This window comes from Pelecanus crispus, chromosome 1 (genome assembly GCF_030463565.1).
Source record: "Pelecanus crispus isolate bPelCri1 chromosome 1, bPelCri1.pri, whole genome shotgun sequence".
NCBI classification, from domain to species: Eukaryota; Metazoa; Chordata; class Aves; order Pelecaniformes; family Pelecanidae; genus Pelecanus; species Pelecanus crispus.
In genome coordinates this window covers 54,960,320-54,987,000 of record NC_134643.1, presented here as the reverse complement: position 1 = coordinate 54,987,000, position 26,681 = coordinate 54,960,320, and the positions used below count along the sequence as shown (strand labels likewise).

At 43.8% G+C, this 26,681-nt stretch overlaps 1 protein-coding gene across 1 annotated transcript; it reads left to right on the top strand.

The window, feature by feature from the left end:
• Nucleotides 1-872: 872 nt before the first annotated feature.
• SLC5A8 (solute carrier family 5 member 8) lies at nt 873-26,457 on the top strand. The gene is made up of 15 exons (XM_009484705.1): nt 873-1,205; nt 3,365-3,430; nt 7,382-7,433; nt 9,037-9,104; nt 9,979-10,133; nt 11,490-11,630; nt 15,593-15,722; nt 17,267-17,355; nt 18,658-18,770; nt 20,099-20,166; nt 20,467-20,553; nt 21,572-21,765; nt 22,986-23,089; nt 24,775-24,860; nt 26,326-26,457. The coding sequence occupies exons 1-15, from the start codon at nt 873-875 to the stop codon at nt 26,455-26,457; spliced, it is 1,818 nt and encodes a 605-aa protein (XP_009482980.1).
• The last annotated feature ends 224 nt before the right edge of the window (nt 26,458-26,681 follow it).

The window sequence follows — 26,681 nt, the reverse complement described above, 5'->3', positions numbered from 1 at the left end:
AACCATAGAAATGTATCTATTAAAACGTGTTTTCAGCTGCTTCATTTGAGGCGATGGTAGCATATGCTAACGAAGAAGGCTTGGAAATACCACCCCGGGGAACCGTCGGGTGAATTGCCTTCCCTCCAAAACCCTGGACCGCGACCCTAGTTTGCGGTGCAGCCCCGTTCAGGCGGGGCTCTGCGGCGGGGCCATCCCGCCAGCCTCGGCGCCGCAGGGCCCGGAGGCGCAGGGCGGGCGGCAATAGCGCGGGCAGGGCACGGCCCGGCCGGGGCCGCGCCGCCGGTATCGCCGCCCCTTCCCGCTCCGCGGAGGCGCTCAGCGCCGCGGGGAGGAGCGGGCCCCGGCACCCTATAAGGCCCGCCCGCCCGCCCTGCCGGCTCCGGCACTCGCACTGCGGCTCCCGGGGCAGCCCGCCTCCGCCCGCCCGGAGACACACGGGCCGAGACCTCCGCGGGGCGCGGCGCACCGCACCGTTCCGAGCCGCACCACACCGCTCCGCGCGCACCGCACCGCACCACACCGCTCCGCGCGCACCGCACCGCTCCGCTCCGAGCCGCACCACACCGCTCCGAGCGGCACCACACCGCTCCGCGCGCACCGCACCGCTCTGCACCGCACCACACCGCTCCGCACCGCACCACACCGCTCCGCGCGCACCGCTCCGCGCCGCACCACACCGCTCCGCGCGCACCGCACCGCTCCGCGCCGCACCGCACCGCTCCGCGCCGAGCAAGCGCCGGCGGCGCGCACGGCACCGCACCGCGGCACCCCCGCGGGGTCCCCTCCCCATCCCCTTCCTCCCGTGCCGGCCCTGCTGGGGCAGCGGCTGCCCGTCTGACTTTAGGGCAAATCCTTGGCTCCGGGGTACCATGGCGCGGTTTACCGTCTGGGACTACGTGGTCTTTGCGGCCATGTTGCTGATCTCGGCCGTTATCGGGGTCTACTACGCCTTCGCAGGAGGAGGACAGAAGACATCCAAGGATTTCCTCATGGGGGGCCGCAGCATGAGCGCCGTCCCCGTCGCATTCTCCCTCACCGCCAGCTTCATGTCAGCTGTCACCGTGCTGGGCACCCCTGCCGAGATCTACCGCTATGGTGCCATCTTCTGCATCTTCGCCATCACCTACGGCCTGGTGGTGCTGTGCAGTGCCGAGATCTTCCTGCCCGTCTTCTACAAGCTGGGCATTACCAGCACCTACGAGGTAAGGTGGAGTAGAAGGAGCCTTTCCGAAGCCTTCAGGGAGCTGAGGGACCTCTCATGCCTGCTTTCTACATGTCTCCCCTCAGTCTCTTCCCTCAAATCCCTCTGCAATCTGTGCTGCCCCGTATCTCCACAGTCCCAAGGGCGGGCTGCAACGTGCTTTGTCCTCAAGTCTTCCCACACTGCCTCCACAGAGAGGAGATGCTCAACCCTGCTGTCTGGGCTCAGGAGCAGTGCACCATGCCAGATCTGTTTCCTCACTTCAAATACTCAGTTCAGCAAGTGGATTAATCCTCGTGCACCTTGGATGGTGACATATGGTTGATGATGTGTAATTAATATACCAAAAGCAGAGTGCAAGAGCATCTAACACAGGAACCAGAGTTCTCAAATCACGCTCCCTCCAGATAGGTTTCCAAGCTCAGGTGCTGCCACAAAAGTCCCCCTCTGGCAGAGTAGATGTTTGTGGTGTTCCTAGAGATTTTGGGGAGACAGCCTTTCCACGTGAGGCTGTTCACACCAGTGAATGTCTTCTCCATCATGCTTATACAGGGAGGTCAGCAACGCTCTGTGTCCTGGAGAGTTTTCTTACTTCCACCAAAATTTGGCTGAACTGGTCTTCAGCTCAGTGTGTAAGTTAAAGCTATACCTAGCAGCACAGAGATATCTGGGGCGGTGGGACACATCACAGGCCGAGTCTGACTGTTCTGGGGTGAGGAAGCATCTGGTCAGCACTCTCTTCTGATTTAGGTCTGTGCAACCTGTTTATCTGCTTGCATGGTGATAGTTCCTAGCATGGCGATAGCTCTTAGCTACAGATTTGGAGGCAAATTGCTTTTTTCGCAGAGGACATTGGGAAAGGGGCATCGGTGCAGGTGAAATTCCTTGGCTAGCTGCTTTGGTCTTCTGCATTTTATTACACTGAACAGGGGCGTTGCAGCAGTGGAGGCTGAAAACAAGGTTTCTGTTGGTACATTTAGATAAGAATTCACCAACAGAAATCTCCGGTGGCTTCCAGTGTGTTTTAAACTATTAATCTTTGGACTGTTTTAGTTATGATGACACTTAAAATAGGGCTCTTTTAAGTAAGGAATGATAATTATGACAGGAAACTCACTGATAATCTTGGGGTTAAATCAGAGTAATGCACCTATAAAAGATGTAACTTCTATTAGTGGACAGAGTTCAGAGATGAAACAACTTTTTGTGTCTGTCCAGGGGTTCAGCACTGCTTCCTTGTGTGGACTTGCTCACAGATCACGTTTTAAATGCTCAATTAATGAGTGAGCGCTTTGAGGTAATTCAATGTTTGTTGATTGAACAGCTTGGCAGGCAAAGGGAGATCCCTTTTGTGCAACCACACACCCTAGAAGGTTGTTAGGACAGATGGTGGGAAGAAATCTGCTCTACAGTGTGACAAACTCATTCAGAGGCTGTGCTGTCCCAGGCTAGATAGAAAAGTGAGGGTTCCTGTTTTGCAAAAGGCTAGATTTCTACTTACGGTAGGATACGGTGAGCTGCTTTGGGCAGTGCAGAAGGTGAGATTACCATGGGATGAAGATGCAGACCATTGAAAACCTGGCCTCTCTCACAACAGTTCAGATGGACACGCATAATGCCAGAGTTACCAAATTGACAAAGGCTTAGGAATAGCCATAATGTTTTCTTTTTCTCTCTGATTTCACAACGCAAGTGGGTTCTGTTGGTTGCTGGTATGTCATTATGAACTTTTAGGTCGCCCTGTGTGAGGTCAGGAGTTGGACTCTATGATACTTGTGGGTCCCTTCCAACTCAGGATATTAAATGATTCTGTGGTAATACGTGCTGATCTTTGGTGGGTCATGGTGCACAGCTCCTTGCCTATCAAATGCCTTGAGGCAGCTGGGTAGCACCAGTTTCCATTCTGCACACTCCATTGTATACCGACTAGCTTATGTCTACTTCACTTGCTCGTGTGTCATTACCCCATGGTGAGGTCTGTAAAGAATATCAAATCAAGTTGAAAGAGATACCAATCAAGGTGACTCTAGGAGTTTTGGCCATTCATGAAAATGTAAAAGCAACACTATGCCCTTTTCTTTATTGTTCATTGCTTCACTCTAGTCATATCAATAGTGCCAAGTTTCCATATAAACATTTGGGTTTTCTTCTCTTTTGCAGTATTTACAGCTTCGATTTAATAAATACCTGCGCCTCTGTGGAACAGTCCTCTTCATTATACAAACGGCAAGTAAACCCTCAAAGCTGTTCTGTGGTCCTCATAGCCACCAGGATTCTTCATCTTAGTGTAACTGGATGTTTTCTCTGAACGGTTGATGAGGTTACCACAGTGCGTGGGTGGCTGGGAGTGGGAGAAACAAAGCTCTTTCTTCTCCAAAGCAATGAGGTGGGGAGCAGATGCTGGGCTACCTGCCCTTTGGGTCTCTGTATACATTGTTGAGCACCCGGAGCAGTCACTTGGCATCAGTGCCATGCCATGAGACAAGCAACCCTTCATTGCAGGGTAGCAGTGTGAAGAACAGTCGTTCGCCTGCCTGCTCAAGGAACCCACAAGGGGTTCAAAATGTAAACATGCCCCAATTATCTACAGCAGCAGTTTTCATCCTCTGGTCCATGGATTCTGGGAGTCTGACTAATTCTCAAGGGTCTGTGAAAGGTGACAAAACAAGCTGTCAGGAGCTGTCATTTGCTGCACAAGTGTTTGTACCACCACCACCACTGGAAAAAAACTGGGTGTCTGCAAACTGAGAAGGAGCAAATTACTGCCTTGGGGAATGTTAAACTGAAGCAGTCCCTGCCAGTTACTGTTGGTGCAGTGTGCTGTATCCAGCCCATTCAGTGAGTCAGTATGAGACCACAGCTTTACATGCACAGCAAGCGTGTGCCAAATGCACCAGAGATAAAAATGTGTTCTTCTCACAATTTTGAAGTGGACTTTTTGGGGATTTCAAAACAAGAATGAATATGCAATCAGAAAGCTTTTCAAGTTACATGCTTGCTTTTTGCCCTTTTTGTATTTTTAAGACACACCATGCATTACAAGACAATCACACTTGCACCTGTAAGATGGTGGTGAATGCAGTGTTAATTAATTACTTGAAAAGTGCTGCTTAGCTGGCATTTATAGATACACAAGCCCATAGGACACTGTTTCACCAGCAAATACAAAGACATCACAGTTGCATAAGTTGGAACAAGCCAAGCATAGTCTTTGCTTCCAAAGATCAGAAAAATAATTCTATACAACTTAAATATGTGCCCAAAGAAATTAACTAAAGATCTATAGGTGTCTTTCTGTGCCAAGCACTAACAATTTAACCTGAATAATGAAAAGAATAGTGAGGAAAGGAATCCCCCAAGATTTTAATGGTGCAATTTTAACTGTTCTGTGAATATTGGCATGTGTTTAAAAGAAGAAAAAAAAAAGGATATGTAGTAATACAACCTGAAAAACCACTGAAGAAGTGGAAAGATTGTATCATCAGTCCTGTTTTAATTTACACAAAAATGTGATCATACTTGTGACAAATTTTAATTTCTGATGGTTCAAAGCTTCTGGCACTTGTTTGCTGCATATGAGAAAGCCACTTTCTCATGCTGACTCCCTGAATGAGCAGGATTGGAGAGACATGGATTTGATGGATGGACTATTAGATAGCTGGATTAGATAGGATAGTTCCACCCAAACAGTTGCTGTCAATGACTCAATTTCCCAATGCAAACCAGTACTGAGTAGTGTCCATCATGGGTCTGTACTGAGACCAATACTATTTAATATCTTCATTAATGACATAGATAGTGGGATTGAGTGCATCCTCAGCAAGTTTGTGGATGACACCAAGCTGAGTGGTGCAGTTGATATGCTAGAGGGAAGGGATGCCATCCAGAGGGGCCTTGACAGGCTTGAGGAGTGGGCCCATGTGAACCTCAGGAAGTTCAACAAGGCCAAGTGTAAGTTCCTGCACCTGGGTCAGCGTGATCCCCAATATCAGTACAGACTGGGGGATGGACTGATTAAGAGCAGACCTGTAGAGAAGGACTTGGGGATACTGGTGGATGAAAAATTGGATATGTGCCAGCAGTGTGCACTTGCAGCCTCAAAACCCCATTGTATCCTGGGCTACCTAAAAAGTGTGGCCAGCAGGTTGAGGGAGGTGATTTTCCCCTTCTACTCCACTCTTGTGAGACTCCACCTGCAGTACTGCATCTAGCTCTGGTGTGCCCTGTACAAGAAAGACATGGACCTGTTACCTGTTAGAGTGGATCCAGACGAAGGCTGTGAAAATGATCAGAAAGCTGGAACACCTCTCCTGTGCAGGAAGGCTGAGAGAGTTGAGGTTGTTCAGCCTGGAGAAAAGGCAGCCGTGGGGAGACCTTATTGTGGCCTTTCAATAATTAAAGGGGGCTTATAAGAAAGATGGGGACAGACTTTTTACCAAGGCCTGTAGTGACAGCACAAGGGGCAGCAATTTTAAAGTGAAAGGGGGTAGATTTAGATTGGATATAAGAAAGATTTTTTTTTTATGGTGAGGGTGGTGAAACATTCCACAAGGTTGCCCAGAGAGGCTGGGGATGCCCTATCGCTGGAAGTGTTCAAAGCCAGGTTGGATGGGGCTTTGAGCAGCCTGATCTAGTGGAAAATGTCCAGGCCCGTGGCAGGGGGGGCTGGACTAGATGACCTTTAAGACGTCCCTTCCCACCCAAACCATTCTATGATTCAACAGCCCATGCTGACAGTCACTGCATGGTCAGCAAGTTGAGCATTGACAGGGCTTGACAGGTGTCAGTAGTTGTTGGCTGTGAAGTGATGCAATCGGTGCTGAGGGAGCATTCACCAGGGGCTGGTCAGGACCAGCAACTTTCTTTGCATACAGCCTCTGTATGAAAACCTAGAGAGGACTTGTGGCACAGAGAGAAACAAACTTGCGCACATGCATGTGGGGAGTAGTACACAGGTAGGAATAACTATTTCCCCAGTGGCCCCACCATCCTTTCTGGCATGTGCTCGTAGCAGGTGCACAGAAAAGGGCCAGGGCAATTTGGTCTTGCTGGGTGCAGCAGCGTGTCCATACTCATTTCCTCCCACAGATGGATTACCACTACAGTTACCTCTTGGCTCTCTTGCGAGCATAGCTGCTGGCCGTGTGGCAGAGCTCTGTCATGGGGTCTGGATTTGACCTGCTCAAAAGCCACAGCGAGTAATCCAGCAGTTAGCCAGCCTGCTCTGGTTTACCACCTGTGCCTAGGGCCAACTTCACACTCGCAGTAAGGGCAAAGGCTTACTGAATGCTGGATGATGTCCGATTCTGCTGCTTTTCCATGCCCAAGTCCCACCCCTGTAAATCAGGGAGTCAGAAGAGCTCAGTCATGGAAAGTTAATGCAAGTCAGCTCAGGACCTGACACTGATGTAGATCCTTTGAATCAAGACCACTGACCTTCACGGAAGTGATCTGCACATTGCAAGCTGTATTCCCCTGAACCATGTCACAGCTGAACTTGTCCCAGTAGCACAATGCTGTAATAACAGTGATAAAAAAGCAAACAGGTTTTAAAAATATGCACAAAGTAATTATGGAGAATATCAGTGTATGAATCTCACTGCCCTCAAAAATGGATGGAGTAGCTCCTTGATTTGTCTATATCTTTATTGGGTGAAAATACAAATCTGCTGATAATCATGCGTGGCTTCATCTTACAGGAGTATAATTCCTTATAATTCTATCTATAATGACTAATGCTGTATTTTTTGTTCTTACTCACGTGCATTATATTTGCATACTGAGATGCACATTGAGCCCAAGACTGAGAAAATAAACTGTTATAGATTCCCTGGCAAACCATCTGTAAACCTCATGAACTTCCTTTTGCTCTTGTTTCTGCCATATGACTGCAGTTTTAAAGCAATAAAATAAGTTAATTATAAAAGCCAGGAGAAGCTGAAGAGGGATTTGGTCTTCAAGAGTCCCTGGTATTTGTTTTAAGAACACTAGGCTGTGAGGCTGCACTGCCGATTAGTCTCAGACATTCATCTTCTAACAGTTGGAATTATTTCTCAACAGTTATGAATTTAGGAAATACAGACTGCATAAATGCTTGAAAAGAAACCATCTCAGAAAGCTACCACCTTTCCAGGAATTTACATTTATTTTGATCTTATATCTTTTTTCCCCTTCTAGATTTTATACACTGGTATTGTCATTTATGCTCCAGCTTTAGCACTAAATCAAGGTAAGATGAGTATACTGCAACTGTTGTTCTACTGTTATAATTTTTTCTGCATCTAGTACTGGTATGGGTTTTTTTGGTGATGCACCCCTAGAGATATAGCTGAAGGCTTGACTGTGAAGCCTTCTAAGATTTCTGTTGATCCTGGTGGGAACTCTGATAGAAGGCCTCCCATTGGTAATCCTAGTCCATTAATCCCCTCTGTAAGGAATTATAGAAGAGACTTGAGGGGAAAATCTGCTCTCATTAACTCTCATGTAATATCCTTAGGTCATGGCTACATTCAAAACAGTTAAGAAGACTTCAGGAATTTTGAAGGCAACGCAGAGACTAAACACACATTTAATTCCCCTGGTTAAGTGCTCTTCTTCAAGAGGAGAGTGAGGCAAAAGTTCTGTAAATACGGTTTTGGGCTGCCTGGAACTGTTTAACTTGGCCTATTGTTTTGCCAGGAAAACCAAATCAACAGCAAGGGATCTTCAACTTAAGATTGTTTGTTGTGATATTTACAAAAAGAAGTATTTCCATTTTCTACTTCAAAATGACTCTTTGCTTTGGAAATGAGCCACATTTATTTTTAAAGGGGAAAAAGCTTTTATGTAGAGCCAAATGAAACTTTTAATCTGACACAATTAATTTGTCTACTTGGCAAGAAAAGGCAATAACAAAATGCAAATAAAAAAATTAATCATTTTGGCTAGAATGAAAATCACAATTGTTCTGTTTGCTGGCTTTTTTGGCTTGTTCATTGAACAAAAAGGAACTAAAAACCCAACACCGTCTGCATTGGTCTCCTCTGGTGTGTAAGTCCCACAGGTTTTATGTCCTTGATGTTTATATTTGCCCTGTGAATCCATGCTAAACCAAGCTATGACCTAGCTGGCTCTCAACTCAAAGTGATGAGTTTCATTAGTTTTGTTGCAGTGTTTCTAATCAGCCTGAGCTATGTGTCGGGGAGTCCCCAGTGCCCTGCCTGGCAGCATGTGAGTGTGCCAAGCTGGGGCAGTGACAGCTTGTAATGCCAACCACAGCACAGCATTGTCTAGCACAGACATACTGTCATGTGTCCCTAAAAGAAAGAAGAATAAAAGAAAGGGTTTTAGTCTGACACAGTTCTTCCAGACCATGCTTGAACCACCTTGCCTCCGTGGAGCATCCCCCTGCTGTTTACCTGCTTAAATCCCTGCCTGAGGACTCTGTGGGGCTACCCAAGCACTTCAAAGGAAGGGCATGTGTTTTAAAACTTTCCTGAGTTGGGGCCTACAAACATACTGGATGTATTGTTTGGCAGCATTCACATTAAAGACAAATAGCTTCTTGAAGCATATCTAACTCTTTTTTTTCCAGCACATATGTTCTGAAACACATCTAACTTTTTAGCAGTTTCCAATGTCTGTAACAACTGTTTCATTTTTAGAACTGTTTAGCGCAAATCCCCTGGTTTAGACACACAAATCTTTTTATTGCTGTGTTTTATTACCTCCTACTTCTGCATTTAACTCATTTCTAGTTTTTTTTCAACAACAAGTTCGGGGGTGAAAAATTGACCTTCATTTTTTTGTCCCCAGTGCCTCATTCACACCCGTGCCATTTCCCTCTTTTTCAGTCACTGGCTTCGACTTGTGGGGTGCAGTGGCGGCAACTGGCGTGGTCTGCACTTTCTACTGCACGCTGGTATGTGGGCCCTTCGGCTGAGAAAAATCTCTGTTCCTTTCACCATTCACATCATAGATGGAATTTATTGGAAAGTAGCCTAATAACTGGGTTATCCCATGGGAGTACATTTCACAGCGTAGCTGTAGCCACAGGGCCATATTCACCCAGGGACTTCTCTGGATGCAAAGGTAGCCATGATGTAACTCAAACCTTTTCTGTTTTGATACATTCAAACTTCTGTTGTTGCTGAAAGAACAGCAAAAAGACAGATTTCCCTTCCTAAAAATCCTCCTGTAATTTTTTCTTCTAATCCTGTAGGGTTTAGCTGTGTAATTTGTCAAGCACCTGCTTACTGCAACTATAATAGTCCTGTCTGTTACTGAATAGAGCCACTGAAAATAGCAAGTGTCATATGAACAGATTGGTCTTTAGATTAGTGTTAATTGACCAAGTGTCTAGAAATTATTAAGTGAAACCTCAGTGACAAATTTATTTGGATGTGTTGGATTAAATCATGTTTATTTTTATACACGAATGGTATGCCTTCTGGAGTTAGTGGTACTGTATATATGTAAGGTGACCCGTGTCTGCCAATTTATCTTTTGATACAAACTTCTGAATTGGGTTATGTGATGAAGGAAATACTGGATTAAACTATGTGTATGGCCAAAGTCAATTCTAGTGCACTTCAAAAAAAGGGCTGGGATGTCCTGAATGGGTTCCATAATGCAATTCCTAAACACTCCAGTACAGAATTGTTTCTATTAAAGAAGAAGATGAAATTAATCTATTATGCATTATACAGATAGTAGTGTTTCTCTTAGTTGAATGTGAGTGCAAAGCAAGAGTGCTGCTGCCCTGTTGTACCTGATACATGCTGTTCCTCCTACAGGGTGGTCTGAAGGCAGTGGTGTGGACAGACGTTTTCCAGGTTGGAATCATGGTCGCTGGATTTTCGTCTGTGATTATACGAGCTGTGGTGGTTCAGGAGGGAATTGGACGCATTGTAAATGATTCCTACTATGGAGGAAGATTAAACTTCTGGGAGTGAGTTTGTACTTGCAGATTATGTGCCTCTCTATTCCTACAAATAGAACCCATGTGACTAACTGTGAAATTAAGTTGCTACTGAAGGAGGAGGAGGGGAGGAGTTGTGACCCAATTTTTATATATTTTTAAACAAGCTTATCTAGTTTGAGGGATTTTTTTTTAGGTTTTACACCATGCAAAATCCTGTAAAGAGCAAAACCTTTTCACTTTGTCAAGTAGGTGTTTTAAGCATACATTTTGGATTTCACTGAAAGGGAATGGTGAATAGGAGAGGACAATCATATTTATACTTACAATTTGCAAACAGCTGATTTGGCATTTCAGGTGCTGAACCAAAACAACTGGGAAAATAATAGTTTTTCTCTCGTCTGAAAAAGGGAAATGTTTTTCTTTTTCTTGAAACAAAAATTAAAAGTTGTTTTAATAGTATTTTACCCTCCATTACTGTAAGTAATCGTAGCCTAAAAATATCATTTTGCATTCATTCTGACAGTGTTGAATCAAAAACCACTTTAAGTTTAAAAAAAAAAAGTTATTGTACTTTTGATGAGAAGCTTCACCCAGGGCTATTAGTGAAGGTTTAGTGCAACAAGTATTACCTTTTGTCTCTTTGTCTGTCAGTTCACAATACTCATCAGGTTGTCCTGTAAAATTCTTCACCAAGTTCTTCAGTAAATAGTTAATCTGTGGGTATTTTTTTTTTCCTTCTCATGAACAGTCATTTTTTGATCTGTTTGGCTGATTTGCAGTGGTTGTACTGCATTGCTTCTTCCCCCAGTCATAGAGTTCTCAGATGGGAAAAGAAAAGGAATAAAGGCATGCAATAGGTGAAATAATATTACATTGTTCACAAAGATAAACATAATTGATTGCTATATTAAACTGTGATTTAAAAAAATATATATTTATGGCCATTCAAAATCTGTTATTCACTTAGCTAAACCAGCAAAATGTTTTACAGAAGCTCTATCCACAAAGGCTGGGTGTGCAAACACACCTTTATATTGCTGTTAGACTGATGTCCAACTTTTTACTGGAACATCGTTTCATCACAATAATCACAGGCATCATACAGCTTTACATAACATTGTGGTTTATAGGCAAACAAATTAGTTAAACTTCACCTTTGGACAGATCAGAGTATTCACTAGATCAGCATCTCAGCTCTGAGTTTTAATTTTTTTTTACATAAGTTCAGATTTCACATATCTGAATGTTCGAAATCTGTCCAAATTAAGAGAGTTTGTATTAGAACAAGTATGAGGAAATTTTTTCTCCTAGCCCTTAAGGTCTTCTCGTAATGAGAAGATTTTCATATTCTGAATTTGTTTTCTCTTTTCCCTCTCATTGTAGCTTTAATCCCAGTCCTTTGCAAAGGCACACCTTCTGGACGATTGTTATAGGTGGGACCTTCACCTGGACTGGCATATATGGGGTCAACCAGTCTCAAGTACAGAGATACATTGCATGCAAAAGCAGGTTCCACGCAAAACTGTAAGTCTGCCTACAGTAACTCTTAGTGTCTGAATTTAGCAGTGTCTGTTCTTTATAAGGGAGATTTTTTCTAAAGGAATAGTTTTTGTCTATATAAAACCCATTTGTAAAGGGTAACAACTTTTGCTTGCTGTTTTGTTGACCAGGTAGAAGACAAATTGGCACAATAAGTACTGGTATTTGAATTACACATAATTGCTATAACATTGAACTTTGTGCCAGAATGTTTCACTGTGCCGGTAGTCTTGCATACAAATAGCTGCATTAAGTTTATATGCAACCTAAAGACCAAATAATATAGTACTTATGCTGAAGCCATATCAAGACAGCATCTGGAATTGCTGCTCTACTAAACCTAAACCATTGTGTGGGAATTTTGTGTAAGTAAAGACTAAAAGATTTTTCCATACCAATGAGTATATGCATGAGAAAGTGCAGAAATGTTTTATTCAGTGATAAAATTGCTGAGGAATCATATATTTTGTTTTCATAATAATAATGATTTTTTCTTCAGGAATTCACTATGGAAACTGGCAGAGAGTTGTTTTCCTTGAGTTTAAACATCTCTTATCAACCTTTACTGTAGAATGGAGTATACTTACTAACACTGTTTTCTTACCTTTATCTTTAGTATCATTCCAGTAGTTCATAACTCAGGATTTAAGAATTATTAGTGAGCTCATAAAGTCTATTTATAGGAGAAATATATAAATGCACATCATAACTATAGTCCCTATGAGTTCTATAATACAGTGACATACAGAGGAGGAGCTTTATGAAGGCTTTCACTTTGTAAAGTCAGCAGAATACCCACAAAATCATCTGCAGTTTAGAACTGAAATATTTTGGTTATGGCAATAATGCAAAATCTACTTTTCAGTCATTTACACTGCAGGCAGGAATGAACTGATGCTCATCATCAGCTACATTTCCAGCGTACAGTGCCACATCTTCAACACACCACGTGGCTTCTCCACAGCCTCTGGTGCATAGCTGGGTTCCAGGTTCTCGGCACTGCAGAGGCAAGAGGTGCATCCCACATCTGTAATGCTGCCTGGTATGATTGCATATAGGAAAACAGCTGCATACATTGTGCCAGATTTGTGCCAGTGAGACTTCTTCCTGAGCACCTGCTCCACTTAGGGCTGTGCTCCTCTCTCACACCCTCCCTACCCTCTCTGTAAGGAGGGACACCTCCACAGCATCCCAGAAGTAGAGTGTGGCCAAGGGGAATCTGGCACTGTGGCACCTTCTGGCCAGATATTCTGAGCTGTGCAGAAGCTTTGACCAGGGCTGGAGGCTATCTGGTTCTGGAGGTGTTTGGATGGGATTTATAGCTCATACCATATTAGTGGTGGCACAGCCTTAATCAGTGGAATCCTCTCCTGCTGGTGTTGGTGGCTGGACTCCATGGCATCTTGCTTGTGCCTCACTTGTGCAGGGAATTTCCCCTGAGTGGCAAAATCATTTTGTATAATCGTTGCAGCTTGTCACAGCTACAAACACTGCCATTCTACGGTGACTATCTAGTTCATTTGCAAATGTAATTAGTCACATCTGGCAAGACACATTGGTGGCCTGCACCTCTTGTTGCCATTTAACCTGTACATAGAAGTGCAAGATGTCATCAGGTCAAAGTAAGAGGGTTTTGTACCCCTGTGGCATTTACTGTAAGGCTTTATAAGAGACAGCACAATAATAAATCAGAGCTGAGAAAATAATTCTTTCGCAGATCCCAACTTGCAGTTTTTGGGAAGGCCTTTAACAGTGGCACAAGAATAGGAATTTCTCAGGCTTTGGGAAAGATTCCACCCCATTTAAGAAACACACCAGTAGGTAGGAGCACATGCTGTTATCCTCAAACAGTAACTAGGCAAACTGAACATAATGCTCATATATGAACGATAACAGGCACACGGAGCAGGAGAGCTACTTTTTCAGAAAAATATGGGCCACTAACACATTTTTCTCTACTTCCCTTTTAAGGTCATCACCTGGCATATTTCAGTGCTAAAATCTTAGAGCCAGCCTGAAACAAACAGCCAAAAATAAGCATTGTGCAGTCACAGTGCCTACTTCACCCAAACTCCACCCCATGTTACTCACCCAGAATTAATGGGAACACCTCCCTCCAATAGGACTACAATTATTATGCTCCACTGCTTAGTCATAGGGTGTACCATGAGCTGGGATGTAAATCAGAAGGAAAAAAACAGCTTTCTTGTAACTGTCCAACACTGACGCAGTTTAAAAACAAGAATTGTCGGATTCAGACAAACAATTTCTTTTGCCTCCATGTGTTTCTTTTGACTTTCTGATTGTTACTACAGGCTATAGGCTAATACTGCTATTACATCTGTTCAAAAGATTGGGATTGATTTAACTCATTGGTTAAATTTTGTGCTAAATCAGTTTATATCACAGTAGATTATGCTAATGCAGGAACAGCTTTAGCTAAATGGATGCAAGACTTCCAACCAATATGTGAGCATCTATAAGGACTACTTAATTTTTAGTAAATTAGTCTAGAGAGGAATTTAAAGTGCTGCTGGTTCTGTGTTTAGACCACCCCTAATTGCATATACAAAGCATAAATGCAGAGTTTCCCCTACCATGTGTAAATCAGCTTTTATTTATATAGGTCTTTTTTTAGGAGCTTACATTGTGCTTGCCAATAATTTTTTCTATGGTATAAAACTGATAGTTCAACTAGTTAATCTATGTTACGCCTTTCTGAAAATGTCCATTTCAATGCCTAACAAGGCCCATAAAGTTAGGTTTACTTCTTCGTTCATCCTGATAGTCCTCTAGAGCAGTCCAAAGGCTGGTGCCCCTTACCTTCTTGGGAACTGAAAGCACTAAAAGGCCTCCTGAAGCATTGCAAGCATGGATATATTTGCACAGAAACCAAAGATCCTCCCAACAGAGGTCTTAGCAGTTGGTACAGGTCCAGGGTACGTGATATATGAGGCAGTTAAATCACTATCGGTGGATGGTACACAGGTAACTGGGAGGCAACTGCTGGAAAGGAATGCTGTTTTTCAAGGCCAAGTTCCCGGTGGGTGTTTTTGCTTGAACTGACCACCCTAGGTGAGAAGAACTTTGTGACCCAGGAGTCATCAAGAGCTGCGAAACATTTGAGAAGATCGGATAGTTAGATGGAAGGGAAAAGCCCTCACTGGGCAAGGAGAACAATTTGTTTTTCACTGCCAACAGAGTCTGCCTGTTGTGTGTGGCAAAAGTAGTGTTAATGCCAGATGAAAACGGATTTCTGCTCTCAGTGTTAGCTGAAGCTCCCATCAGGATGTGGGGAGGCGATGGGGGATTACTGGACCATACCAGGCTCCAAGTTGTTCAGTTACTAAAGGGGAAGCCCTGGGATTGGTGGCCACCCTCTGCTCTCTGGAAGTGGCAGCTGTAGGTGGCTACAGACCAGGTCCCAGTGCCTCATTGCTGCCTCCCACAGAGACTGTCCCAGAAGGAAATGGGGGATTTGTTGCTTTACAAGGGCAACTCCAGCATTGTGTAAGCACGGCACTGCAGCTCCAGAGGCAAAGGAGTGCTGGTGCTGACTAAAAGGTACCCCACACTTTGATCTGGGGCACACCGCCTTACAAAACTGTCCGGGGTTTGTCTTTAGCAATGGGTGTGGCAAGGGGGGAAGAGTGTGATCTTGCCAGCTGCCTGCAGCGTAAAACTCGTGCACATGATGAAATGTGGGGATTGCCATATCATCTTTCCCATCATGTCCCAAGCAGACGTTGTCAGGGGATGGTCGTTCAGACCGTACAACCAAAACCAGAAGTGTAATTCATATATTTAAAAACGTGATCTCACACTGGGTGACAAGGTGGGAGCCGTATCATGACCAGGAGGTCTCCTCGGCACTGGCTTGCTTGGCCCCAGTGGGGTCTTGCGGGACATCGAGCTCTAACATGGTGTTTCCGTGTGTGTTGGTGCAGGTCCCTCTACCTCAACCTGTTGGGTCTCTGGGCGATACTGGCCTGCGCGGCGCTGTGTGGCCTGGCCCTCTACTCCATCTACAAGGACTGCGACCCGTGGACAGCAAAGCAGGTGTCGGCTCTTGACCAGGTAGGGCTCCACGTTTGAGGGGAAGGTGGTGAGGGAGCATCCTTCCTCTGCAGCCATAACAACCAGATGAGGGGGTGGGTCAAGAACCAGGGTGTTGGGAATAATGACATACCCAAGTCCCTTATCAGGCGAGTCTGTAACACTGAGGGATTAAGCTGAGACCATGGCAGGAGGGAATAACCTGGAGAAAGCAGTAGACCTGTCCTTGGCGCTGTTCAGTCCCAGTGCCCCCCAGCTGTCCCAGAGCTGCAGGTCTCTCAGCACCAGGTAAGGAGGGTGGCAGGGAGAGCAGCGATCTGCAGTGTTCAGTCCACTCACCTCTGCCCTTATTTGGGTTTCTCACCCAAAACGGGCCCGGGAGTGCCAACATTGCATGAAACTGCTTCAGAGAGAAGTGAGGGAAGGCGACTGCCACTGGGGACAGCTGAAATGAGCAGTGCCTGTGTGAGTGACTGCAGGCCCTTGCGAGCTGCTTTTTATTACCCAACCTAAACCACTCTATGCCAAGGGAGGTGAAGGCCTTTTGAGACTCAAAACATCATCATGCCCGAAGCATATGCCTGGAAGAAGGTTACCAGCAGGCAATTCTTCACTAGCAATGGTGAATCCTTCCCTCCTTTGGAGGAGAGCTGGGCAATCATATTGCATCATACCATGCTGCAGAGAAATCGCCTTCTAACCGATGGGCAGCCTCTCCCTAAATAGGCCTGGAGCAGGAGATTTACCTGAGGAACAAGAGCTCTGGGAGCCCGTAGACTGACCAGAGTTAGGGCCCAAGGAAATCATACAAGTCTTTTTGTTTGTATGTTTATGCCTGGGATAATTGTAGGCTCTGGATAACTCCCCATGGACAATAGCTGGAAAGCCAGGAGAAGAGCACAGACAGCAGAGTACCTGAGGCAGGACCACCTGGTCTTTAATGGTAGAATAAGATGAGATATGGAAAGCCAAGGTGGAAACCCAAAGAAAATTAAGTCATTCCTGCCAGGTGGAAACTAGAAGCAAGGTACTAAAAACACCAACTTGTCCATGGAAAAACTATGGTTCACAGGAGGAAAATCTGGAAATGTGTACCCCTTTCCAGCACTCAGATCTTGAAAGGTCAACAAATGGCACATGGTTTCCATATGGAAATTGTTCTCAGGTACCCTGAGGTTGTTGGACTGTATCTAAAAACCTTTTTATGGAGTTGACAGCAGACATAAGCATCTACTGTGGCACTCGAGCCCAACAGAGTGATGTACAATACAGACTACCTGCTGCCCAGCACTAGTTTTCTATACCATTGTCACTGGAAAGCAAGCCTGACAGCATGGCTATAGGCTCATCTCAGTTGGGTGGTCTAAACAGACTTTGCTGTATCTCGAGTGGATGTTTTAGGATAGGTTTTCTCTGTAGAAAACCAATAAATAGTACAAGATGGGACATTAAAAACTAGAACAGCTGGGCAGAATGCCAGTGAGAAGGCTATAACAAAAATAATACAGTGAAAAAAAGGAAAATTAGGACAGACAGTAATATTTCTTACTCTCTGAATTTTTCAGCTAATGCCATACCTAGTGCTGGATATTCTCCACGATTTTCCAGGCATGCCAGGGCTTTTTGTGGCTAGTGCCTACAGTGGAACATTAAGGTAATTTAATAATTTGGAACCTAGTGGGTTTTTTTTCTTTCTTTGTTAGAGCTAAAGTTGCATTTATACTAAAACTTTTGCATTTTATTTCTTTGTCTAGCTAATTTTTGGTCTTTAAAAAAACCACTATAAGTTCTTTGCTGATGCAGCTTAAAAATCCATAGTTTCCAACAGTGGCGATCTGAGGTCCTACAACTCAGAGCTGTTTGGAGTGCCCTACCAAGAGTGTGAGGAAATAGCTAGCCACACGTGATGTACAGCACTAACAAATCCTCCTCTCTGTGCTTTTAAAACCCCTCTGCTGTAGGAATTTTAAAGTATTATAAATGGGTGGTTACACAAAATATCTACAGTTTGGGGGAATTACCTACTGCTCATCTTTAATATTCCAGTTTCAAACCTGCATATCTTTAAAGCCATCTCCTTTTCCTCATCCCTGATCTTTAGAGTCTTGTTTACAAAAGTTTCTGGACTTCCAATTGTCTTGAATGATCCCCATGAAAACAACAATCACAATATATTTTTACTGAAGGAGACAAACCAATCCCCTTCTGTCCCATAGTGGGGAGTGTTTTGTTCAGCATCTTTTAGGAAATACTGCTTCTGTCGAGGAAGGCTCTGAACAATAATAAGCAGATAAAAATGAGGAAACTTAAGAACGTGACACCAGAATAATTTTTTTGTTCTGAGTACTTGTAGCTTCATAATAGAAGGAACAGCCAGGATATTTGTTTTTCACATGCTGAGGAAAAGCTGGTGGCTTGCAAGAGCAAGGTACACATAGATACAAGATCACCTGACTGGCTTTGTGCCTTAGGAGTGCTGGTTTCTCTGACCCCATAGGGAGCCTGGAGTAGTTCAATTTGGACTAGATGCCTAATTTTTAGATGAGTATAATAGATTATCTGAATCCTCCTCTGAGAGTGCATTCAAAGTAACCAGTGACCTGTGTGTAGGAATTTTACCCCCCAGATATATACTGTGCAGATTGTTTGTGAAGGTATTACATATACCAGTAACGTTTACAGCTTAGCCACATAATAGGTATTTTCATTGACTTCTCCAGGCCCATCTTTTCATCAGGATTTGCCTTATCTTCACTAAAAGCAATTATTTTAAACAATTTTTGTAAGCTATTAACTGCATCACCTGGAATAATAAGTGATTTCAACCAATACAGCAGTTACATTAGTTTTCTGCCACTGTTCTAGACAGTGGCAGTTTCTCTCTGCCAGTAACCCATCTGTTACCTATGATTTCAGCTTCTAGATAAAAAAGTTGTATAAATCTTGCCTTCTGTAGTACAGTGTCCTCCAGCATCAATGCTCTGGCTGCCGTGACTGTCGAAGACTTCATTAGGCCGCGCTTCAGATCCCTCTCTGAAAAGAAGTTGTCATGGATTTCCATGGGGATGAGTATGTCTGGAAAATATCTTTTCCACTTTTGCTTTACAAAGCAAGGGCTTGATTCAGATCTTGCTTAATGGCAGTATAAGTCAGGAGTAAGTGCATTCACACCAATAAGACTACATTGGTGCAATACTTGGGGGAGACGAGATCAGCTGCGTAGGTTTTACACAGAAGGGGGACAGGCTATTTCAAGTGAGCACAAGGAAAAAAGCCATCTTGTTTGATCTTTAAACAAGAAAGACGCACTGCATCTGTATTCGATATTGATTTGCAATACTACAATGCCAAATGTCTCAGACTGAAACAGCTGTTAGTTTCTTTCATCTGTCAAAAATGGGAAGCATAGGAAACAATTTTGTAACAAACATTTTGAACTGAGTGATACACGAGCAATAGCATTGTGTCCCAATAACATTCCAGAGAATGAGAAACTTCACGTCTTCTCTGATATACCCTAAGACCCTCAGTCTGTTTAGCTCCTCTTTAATGTAGCTCAGAGAAGAGGGTCAGAACTAAGCTGAGCAAATGGTTTAAATCTCTGAAGTGCAATTGCCCTCACTGCTAGTTGTACTGTCTATGACCAGCTGCAGGTGTAACCCAAACAGTGTTTGTAGTAAGTGTGGAAAAACCACAGTCCCAACATGGTGTTATAGCCCATACTAGTGAGTGCAGCAGACTGGTGGCAGGTGACAAGTATTAAATATTTTCACCTGAGAGCAGTTTCTTAAACATTATTGCAGACAAGGTTTATGCCAAAATTGTTGGTGTTATCATGAGTTGCCTGACATATCACATTGAACAGTGGGATTAACCTATTACTAGTGCACTGAAACTCAACAGGGGTGGAGGTGAAAACAACAAATAAGCCAGTGTTATGGGTCCTGGGAAGAGACACTGCATCCCAGTGACCCGGGATTTTCTTTGTCATGGTGCCAGCTCCCAGTAGTCTGCCAGCATTTACTTCCTTGCACCAAAGACTTTAGACTGAGAAGCAAAAATCATTCCTTGAAAATAAGGACTATGACACAGGAGATTAGCTGGGCAATACCAGCATACCTGTGGTATTGCCACTATGGCTAATCCATATGGTTGCCACTTATTAATTAATCTTTAGCAATATACAGGAAGAGGACTTTGTCAAGTTTGCATGATCTCCTCTTAATGTACACAGAAACCTGACCTTTTGGCCAATTCAGGCTCTCTTAGAAAAAACCTATATCCTAACAAGCTTGTTGTGGAGATGTTGGGGGCCATGCTGGGTTAGACGGAAACATTTCCATTATTGATTTTCAAACTTTGGCAGATTTACGCATCACTCTGCCTTTCCCACACAGGCCTGTTCTATGGTGGAGTCTGCATTGCTATGGCTGCAGTGGCATCTCTCCTGGGAGCCTTGTTACAGGTAGGTGTCAGACTGCTTTTTCATCTCCATGTTGAATGACCCAGAATGAATTATGTAAGTAAATAATTGCTGGATACCATTATGAGATTAGTTTTTATTCTTTGTTGAGTGCTGGCCTCAAACAGCCTATGGCGCGGTCTCTGCTCTAAGCACCCATGTAACTATACGAAGTCCTGCCAGCCGAGTACACACCAGTTAAAAACCTCATAATTTCCTTCTCAACATCTTCCCTTCTTGCCACGTTGGAGGCTTTAACTTTCCTCACACAGCACCTGATAGCAGACTCTCTTCCTTCCTCAGGCAGCACTCAGCATTTTCGGCATGATCGGCGGCCCTCTTTTAGGACTGTTTACCTTGGGGATCCTCTGCTCCTTTGCAAATGGAATTGTAAGTAGAAATTTAAAGCCCTGTTCATCCAAAATTCATTGATAATTTTGGGCACCTCCTTCTCCCTCCCCCCCAATAATTTTGTGTTGGGCAGCAAGGGAGATGTCTTTGATACTTTCCACAAGGACATTTCCCCTTGCTCCCTTTCCTCATTATCCCAAGGAAGCAATGAACAGAGCTGTATAGGAACTTGAATTTCCATCCCGTGAAGAGATTTACATGACCAGAGGGGGGGAAAAGTCCAAATAAAAAATGGAATTTTGGCAAGGATTTCTGGAATAAACAGTTTTAGAAGCAGGGAACAGTGTGTCTTGAGATGTAGCTGAACAACCAGTAGACTCAGAGGATGCTGGCCTGTCTGAGCAAAAAGGGGTCAGGCTGGAAAAATGGGGCCCAAGCACTTGCAGACTGAATTGGTGCGTTCTCAGAGTGCTTTAGTATCATGAAATTATAATTTCCAGAGGAAAAAGCTATTCCATCAAAAAATGGATTTGACCAACTTTGGAGTATGGTCCATAGGCTAGTCTGACAGGATTGCTATTTAGTAAGGTTCACTAATCACTAACCTTTACCTCTTTGCAGTTGCAAATTTTATGTATATACTTAAAAAAAAAAAAACAACAGAAATGACTAGCAGTCAGCCAAAAAAAACCCCACCCTGAAGTAGAAGAGACATGCAAAAACAGATCACATAAGAAAAAGGAAAAATAGCTTCTGTATTTGTTCAAATAAAGCAGTATTTTCCCACATACCGTGCAACCCAAAGCTATCCTTTGATTGTAAAGGCATAGTGGCAGAATAAGAAGAGGTGTGGCTCAGGAGCTGTGAGTAAACACTGTATTTCCCAAAAGGGGAATGAAGTAAACTCCCCAGCTTTCCCCAACTGTATATTTATTTTTGCTATGGAGTCTACAGGTTAGATTATCTTGACTGTTTTTTTTCCTCATCTAGGTGTTGTTTTTTTTCAAATATCCTTTTGCTTTTCATGTAAATCCAAGTTTCATTTTCTGTTTTGCAGGGTGCATTTGTGGGTCTTGTCAGTGGCTTTGTTATTTCACTTTGGGTTGGAATCGGATCTCAGATTTATCCTCCACTCCCAGAGAGGACCAAGCCACTGTATCTCTCAACTGCAGGCTGTAATATAACCTCAGTAAATTTGACATCAACAGGAAATCCATTAACAACAGTCTTCAACACAACGACTGCAGAGAGGTATACAAGTTCATCATGTGCAATCAAGAAAGCATATATTTGTTTTAAAGCAACATGAACATCTGTCTAGCATTTGGGTTGCTATAACTATCCATCCCTGGTTTACCTGCCAGGCTGTTTAAGATGAAACAGTTTTCTCAATTTTTTTTTTTTTCCTGTGGGAGTGAAGTTTGTCTGAGTTATGCCAGAACATAAGTCAAAGTGAATCTTCCTATTGATCTGAAAAGCTTCAGTTCAATATTTGAGTTTAAAGGCTTGGATATGCCTTACCAGGAACCATGGTGTCAAAGACAGCATAACATTATTAGTTATTGGATTAACTCCCACAGTCTGACGCATGAATTAAAGTAGTGGGCAGTTAAACAGCAATTTGCCAGTTTAACAGCTCCACCTACAACAGCTTGTCTGTGGAGAAATAGTTCTATACAGGAAATTCAGAAGAGGGCATAATCCATATAATGGGCGAAATACAAGGGATTTTCTCCCTTCTGCAATTACCATATGTCTTACTTTGGACAATCACAATTAAGTGTAACAGTTATGAAAGACAACATAGGCAATAGCAGGAACAAAAGCTGAACAGACACATTTCTAGGGATTCCCAATCCTTACACCATAGAGCAACCTCTGTACAGCACTCTGTACACTGTACAACCAGCAGTAGATACCCTGGTACACTCATGGGTGCCCAACATCCAGTTTCATATACCTCAGCTCTCACATGAGTCCTCCAGCATTGCTCATGGCTGCAGGGAAGTAACCATTGCAACAGAGCACATTGCCAGGGAGAACAAAATAAGGTTTAACCTAGGGTGTGACAGTTGCCCTATTGTTTTTGGCTGTTTAGAGCTGCACATGGCTGATTTCCTACTTTTTTTTTTCCCCAGTGTCCCCTTCTTTAAATAATGTCCCCCCTTCTAAAGAAGTTATCCCTTCATCTGGATAGCTGGAGTGCTCAGCTCTGCACTAGATTCCTAGCAGAGACAGGACTGTCCTGTTTTACCTGCTCTGTCCCATGCATTGCCTCACTGTACTGACCAATCTCCTGGACTTTTAACAGATTTTCACTGCATATTTTATTGTATGGAGGTAGTTCAAGAGTACCAGGTCACTTGGTTCAGAAGTAACTCTGTATTTATACTCTGTCTGAAAACAGACAACATTTTCAAGGTGCTTGGAATAGGAAAGCAGACATTAACACTTTTTCTGCTCTTTTTCAGGCCTGCCCTGGCAGACAACTGGTATTCCTTGTCTTATCTCTACTTCAGCACACTTGGGACACTTACCACAGTAGTTGTGGGAATAATTATCAGTCTCCTAACAGGTACTAGTTCCAGAGCTGTGATTTAATGTGTCTTAGATCTCTTTCAAACTAGGATGACCAGAGAGCTTACATTGCCACAGGAAGCACCGGTGACCCTATTGCATATGTTGTATAAAGGTTACCATCCTAACTCTCATTTCCTCCCCTCAGCCCTTCTGCATCCCACTCCTGATCTCTTCTCACAGCAAAGGTTACTTCAGATTTCTAAGGAGAAAGAAGTTTCAGCAGTCTTTTAACCTAAGAGGGGCAAAAAAGATAAAAGTCATCTGTCTTCCCTGATGCCAGCAGGGACTGGAGGTTTAAGGGTTGTCCCTGAACATGGCAACAGCTCCACGCAAGGAGATACACCCATGCTCCTAGAGGACAAAAGCAGTTTTACTTTGAGTGAGTTCAGAGCACTCAAGGATTATTGTCTGCACCTGTCCAGTGCATGCTGTTCACCACATTCCCCAAGCACGTACCTAAGAGCTGCAGACCCTGTGCATGGCTATGTTAGCTTCTTTCTCACTTTCCCTGTAGTATTTGTGCAAACAAAAAGCAGCACCCCACAGGTAAGAGCAGGGACTTCAGTTCCAGCCCATGGCCTCACTATTTTTGCATCTAGGTGATATGCAAAGCATACCTGTCATCCACCTCATGCATGGCAGAAATAGCACAAAAGCAGCTGCTCTCACAGCTTTCCCCAGTATGCCCAGCCAAATTCCTACAACAGCCCTCATCTATGAGGCTGTTAGATTTCAGACCTATTAGTCTGACCTGCTTCAGGACTATAAAACTCCAAACCCAGCACACAAGCTTGCTTCCATTAGCTTCCCTGTGCACTGCAACTAATAAGCATGTTACAGTTCTACCATTTTCCTTGTGAGTTTATAGAGGATTTGCTCCCCACTTTCTTCCCATCACAAGCTCTTCCTATTGCTATAGTGATGCTTGTAGACAAATTTGCCTCTTACCAGGTCATCCACAGGCCATGAAACAAAGCATGAAAACTGGGCAGCTTAGTAAATCCAGATGAGACTGCCTCAGCTCAAGAAATAGCAACCCAAAAGAACTGACCCAACCACAATATCACCCTAGTTTCTGTAGAGCAAGAGCCCATTTAAGCCTCAGGTGGCAATCAGAGCTAATTCCCAGCACTTGCATCTCCTTCTTTCCCACACACATTCCCACACAAGAATAGTTAATCTTCCATGCCTTAAAAATGCCCAGACATCCCATTAACCCTCATCCCCCCACCTTGGGGCTGCCCTTAAATAACTCACTGTAAAAGTTGCTGGCAACTCTGGAGACTTGCTGACAGGGAGCTGAGGACTAGGGCTCAGGCTCCAGGGCAGCACTTGGTACCACAGGTCCTGGACTGGCAGGGTGGTCCCAGATATCATTGTATGGGATTAATCCTTTTCTGATTATTGTCTCGGTGTTTTTTACCCAATAAGAAATCTCAGGAGGATCTAGGAAACTCTGGGAAATGGCTAAGGCATTTCAAGCAGACCTTGAGGATCCTTTTCTATTTTGAGAAGTGCAGGGTATACATCGTAAAGAAATGATCCCTAAGGCCTGTGATTGCTTGATGGCTTTTGCTGCATGACTCTGTCCTGATCACTTGGCCTGGTGCCCGTAGCTGGGCTCTGACATATCATTTGCACATGAAAACTTAGCTGACTGGAAACCCACCTATTTTGCAGGAGGACTAAAGCAGAACACAGATCGTAAATTCTTGCTGACCAAGGAAGATTTCCTGTCCAACTTCTCATGGTTTAAATCTGAGACAGTAAGTGTAATTATGCATCTCATTTAAATCAATCTTTCCTCCTGGGGACAAAGGCAAAGTCCCTGGCTTATTTTTTCCCACCAGGATGAATAGCACCTGATGGTGCCTGATATGACTGTCTGCTTTAAGGTAGTAGCAGAGCACAAGGCGGGTAGGAGTAATGCGGCTGGCATAGGCAGGGAAGCTGTGTTTGGCCACAGCTTGATTTCAGTGAACAGCAGAGCAGCAGCTGAGACAAGGGACAGTTGTTCTCTGGGTTTCTGCCAAAATACTCCCTCACTAGTGTCTTGGAAGCTGACCCAAGGCACGCTTTGGACTCAGCAAAGCTTCCTTTGTTTGTAAACATGTGTTCTCAACTTGAGCTACTGTTTGAGAGAAAACATTTCTAGTTGGTGTATCTGTTTCCTAGCTCCCTCCCTAAGATATAAGAAAAGGTGAGACGTTATTGGCTAATAACATCCCTTAGAAGGGACAATATAGGGGAAATTTGTTTGTGGTTTTTTTTTTTTAATAGAATATAGATCTCTTTTCAATCAGTGTCATCAGGATGCTGAACATTCAAGCTCAGCTTTGTTCAGTGCTTTTCAAGCGCTGCAGTATAGGCAATGATCATATTTTTGAGATGGTCCAGTATGCAAAATGATTCTCCCTCATGATGACAACTTCTATTAGTACGATCTCATATATTTCAGTTTCTGGATATACGCACCAGGGAGAGAAAGGGCTTTTTACAATACTATTGTAATGCTATTTGCCCATGTCAGGACTGGATACCAGCTATCCAGCTATTGTCATTCACTGTCTTCAATGGGCCAACATCTGTTTTCACTATCTGGGAATTTAATCCCTGAAGTCTTTTGAAAAAAACCCACCCACATGGAAGCTAATGTCCACAGCCTATTTTCTGTGCGGATTCAGAAACAAGCGTCTGCCTGGTTATACAGCTGGGAGCTGCATAACACATACTTGGCATCACAAATAATGCAGAAAGTTGTTGAGAAAAAGAAAAAATCAGGCGCAACTGAGCAACTTCCTGCACATGAAGAGCTCAGCAGCTCATTATGTTTAACAGAGGTGGAACCTCAAAGCAATGATGCACATTAATCTGCTCTTCATGTCAAAGATGCGGCAAAGACTAAGGGTTAGGGGTCAATAGCTCAGGGACATCCTTGTGACAGATCGCTAGACATGAAAACAGCAATTAGAACTTTGCACACCCAAGAATACTTTATAGACACTTTGCAGGACAAGAAGATTTTGTGTGACGAGAACATTTTACACAACTAGTACCTTATGCAATAAGAAACTTTCCATGCCCCTAGAAAAATACCAGCTGCTGCAATGAATACTGTTTATGCTCTGTCAGCAACCAACATGTGTTTTCCTGCAAGGCATCCAGGCAGGTCAAAGAGAGGAAGACTGTTTCTTCTACTTCACAGCATGGCTTTTGTCTTCTGTTTTTTAGCCACAGGAGGTGGAAGTGTCAAACTGGAAACCGTTTAATGTGGCAGACGAAGGAACTGACAACCCTGCTTTCAGCCACATTGAAATGGATGTTGCAAGCGATAAGAACAAAGTCAATGGCCTTCATATATGACATGGGGCCATGTCAGCCCACAAGGACAGTTTTGTTCATGTAAAGCACTGTTGACGTTTCTGTGCCGGGTCACTTACCAGCCCTGCTGGGGTCACGGGCAGGCATCTGCTGAGCTTTATGGCACTGTCACTCATGCATGACCTTGATGTTAGTCAAGAAAAGAATCAGGTCTTTCTTGCACTTGCTGATGCTCTGTCTCACTCTCGATCTTGGTGACAGGACTT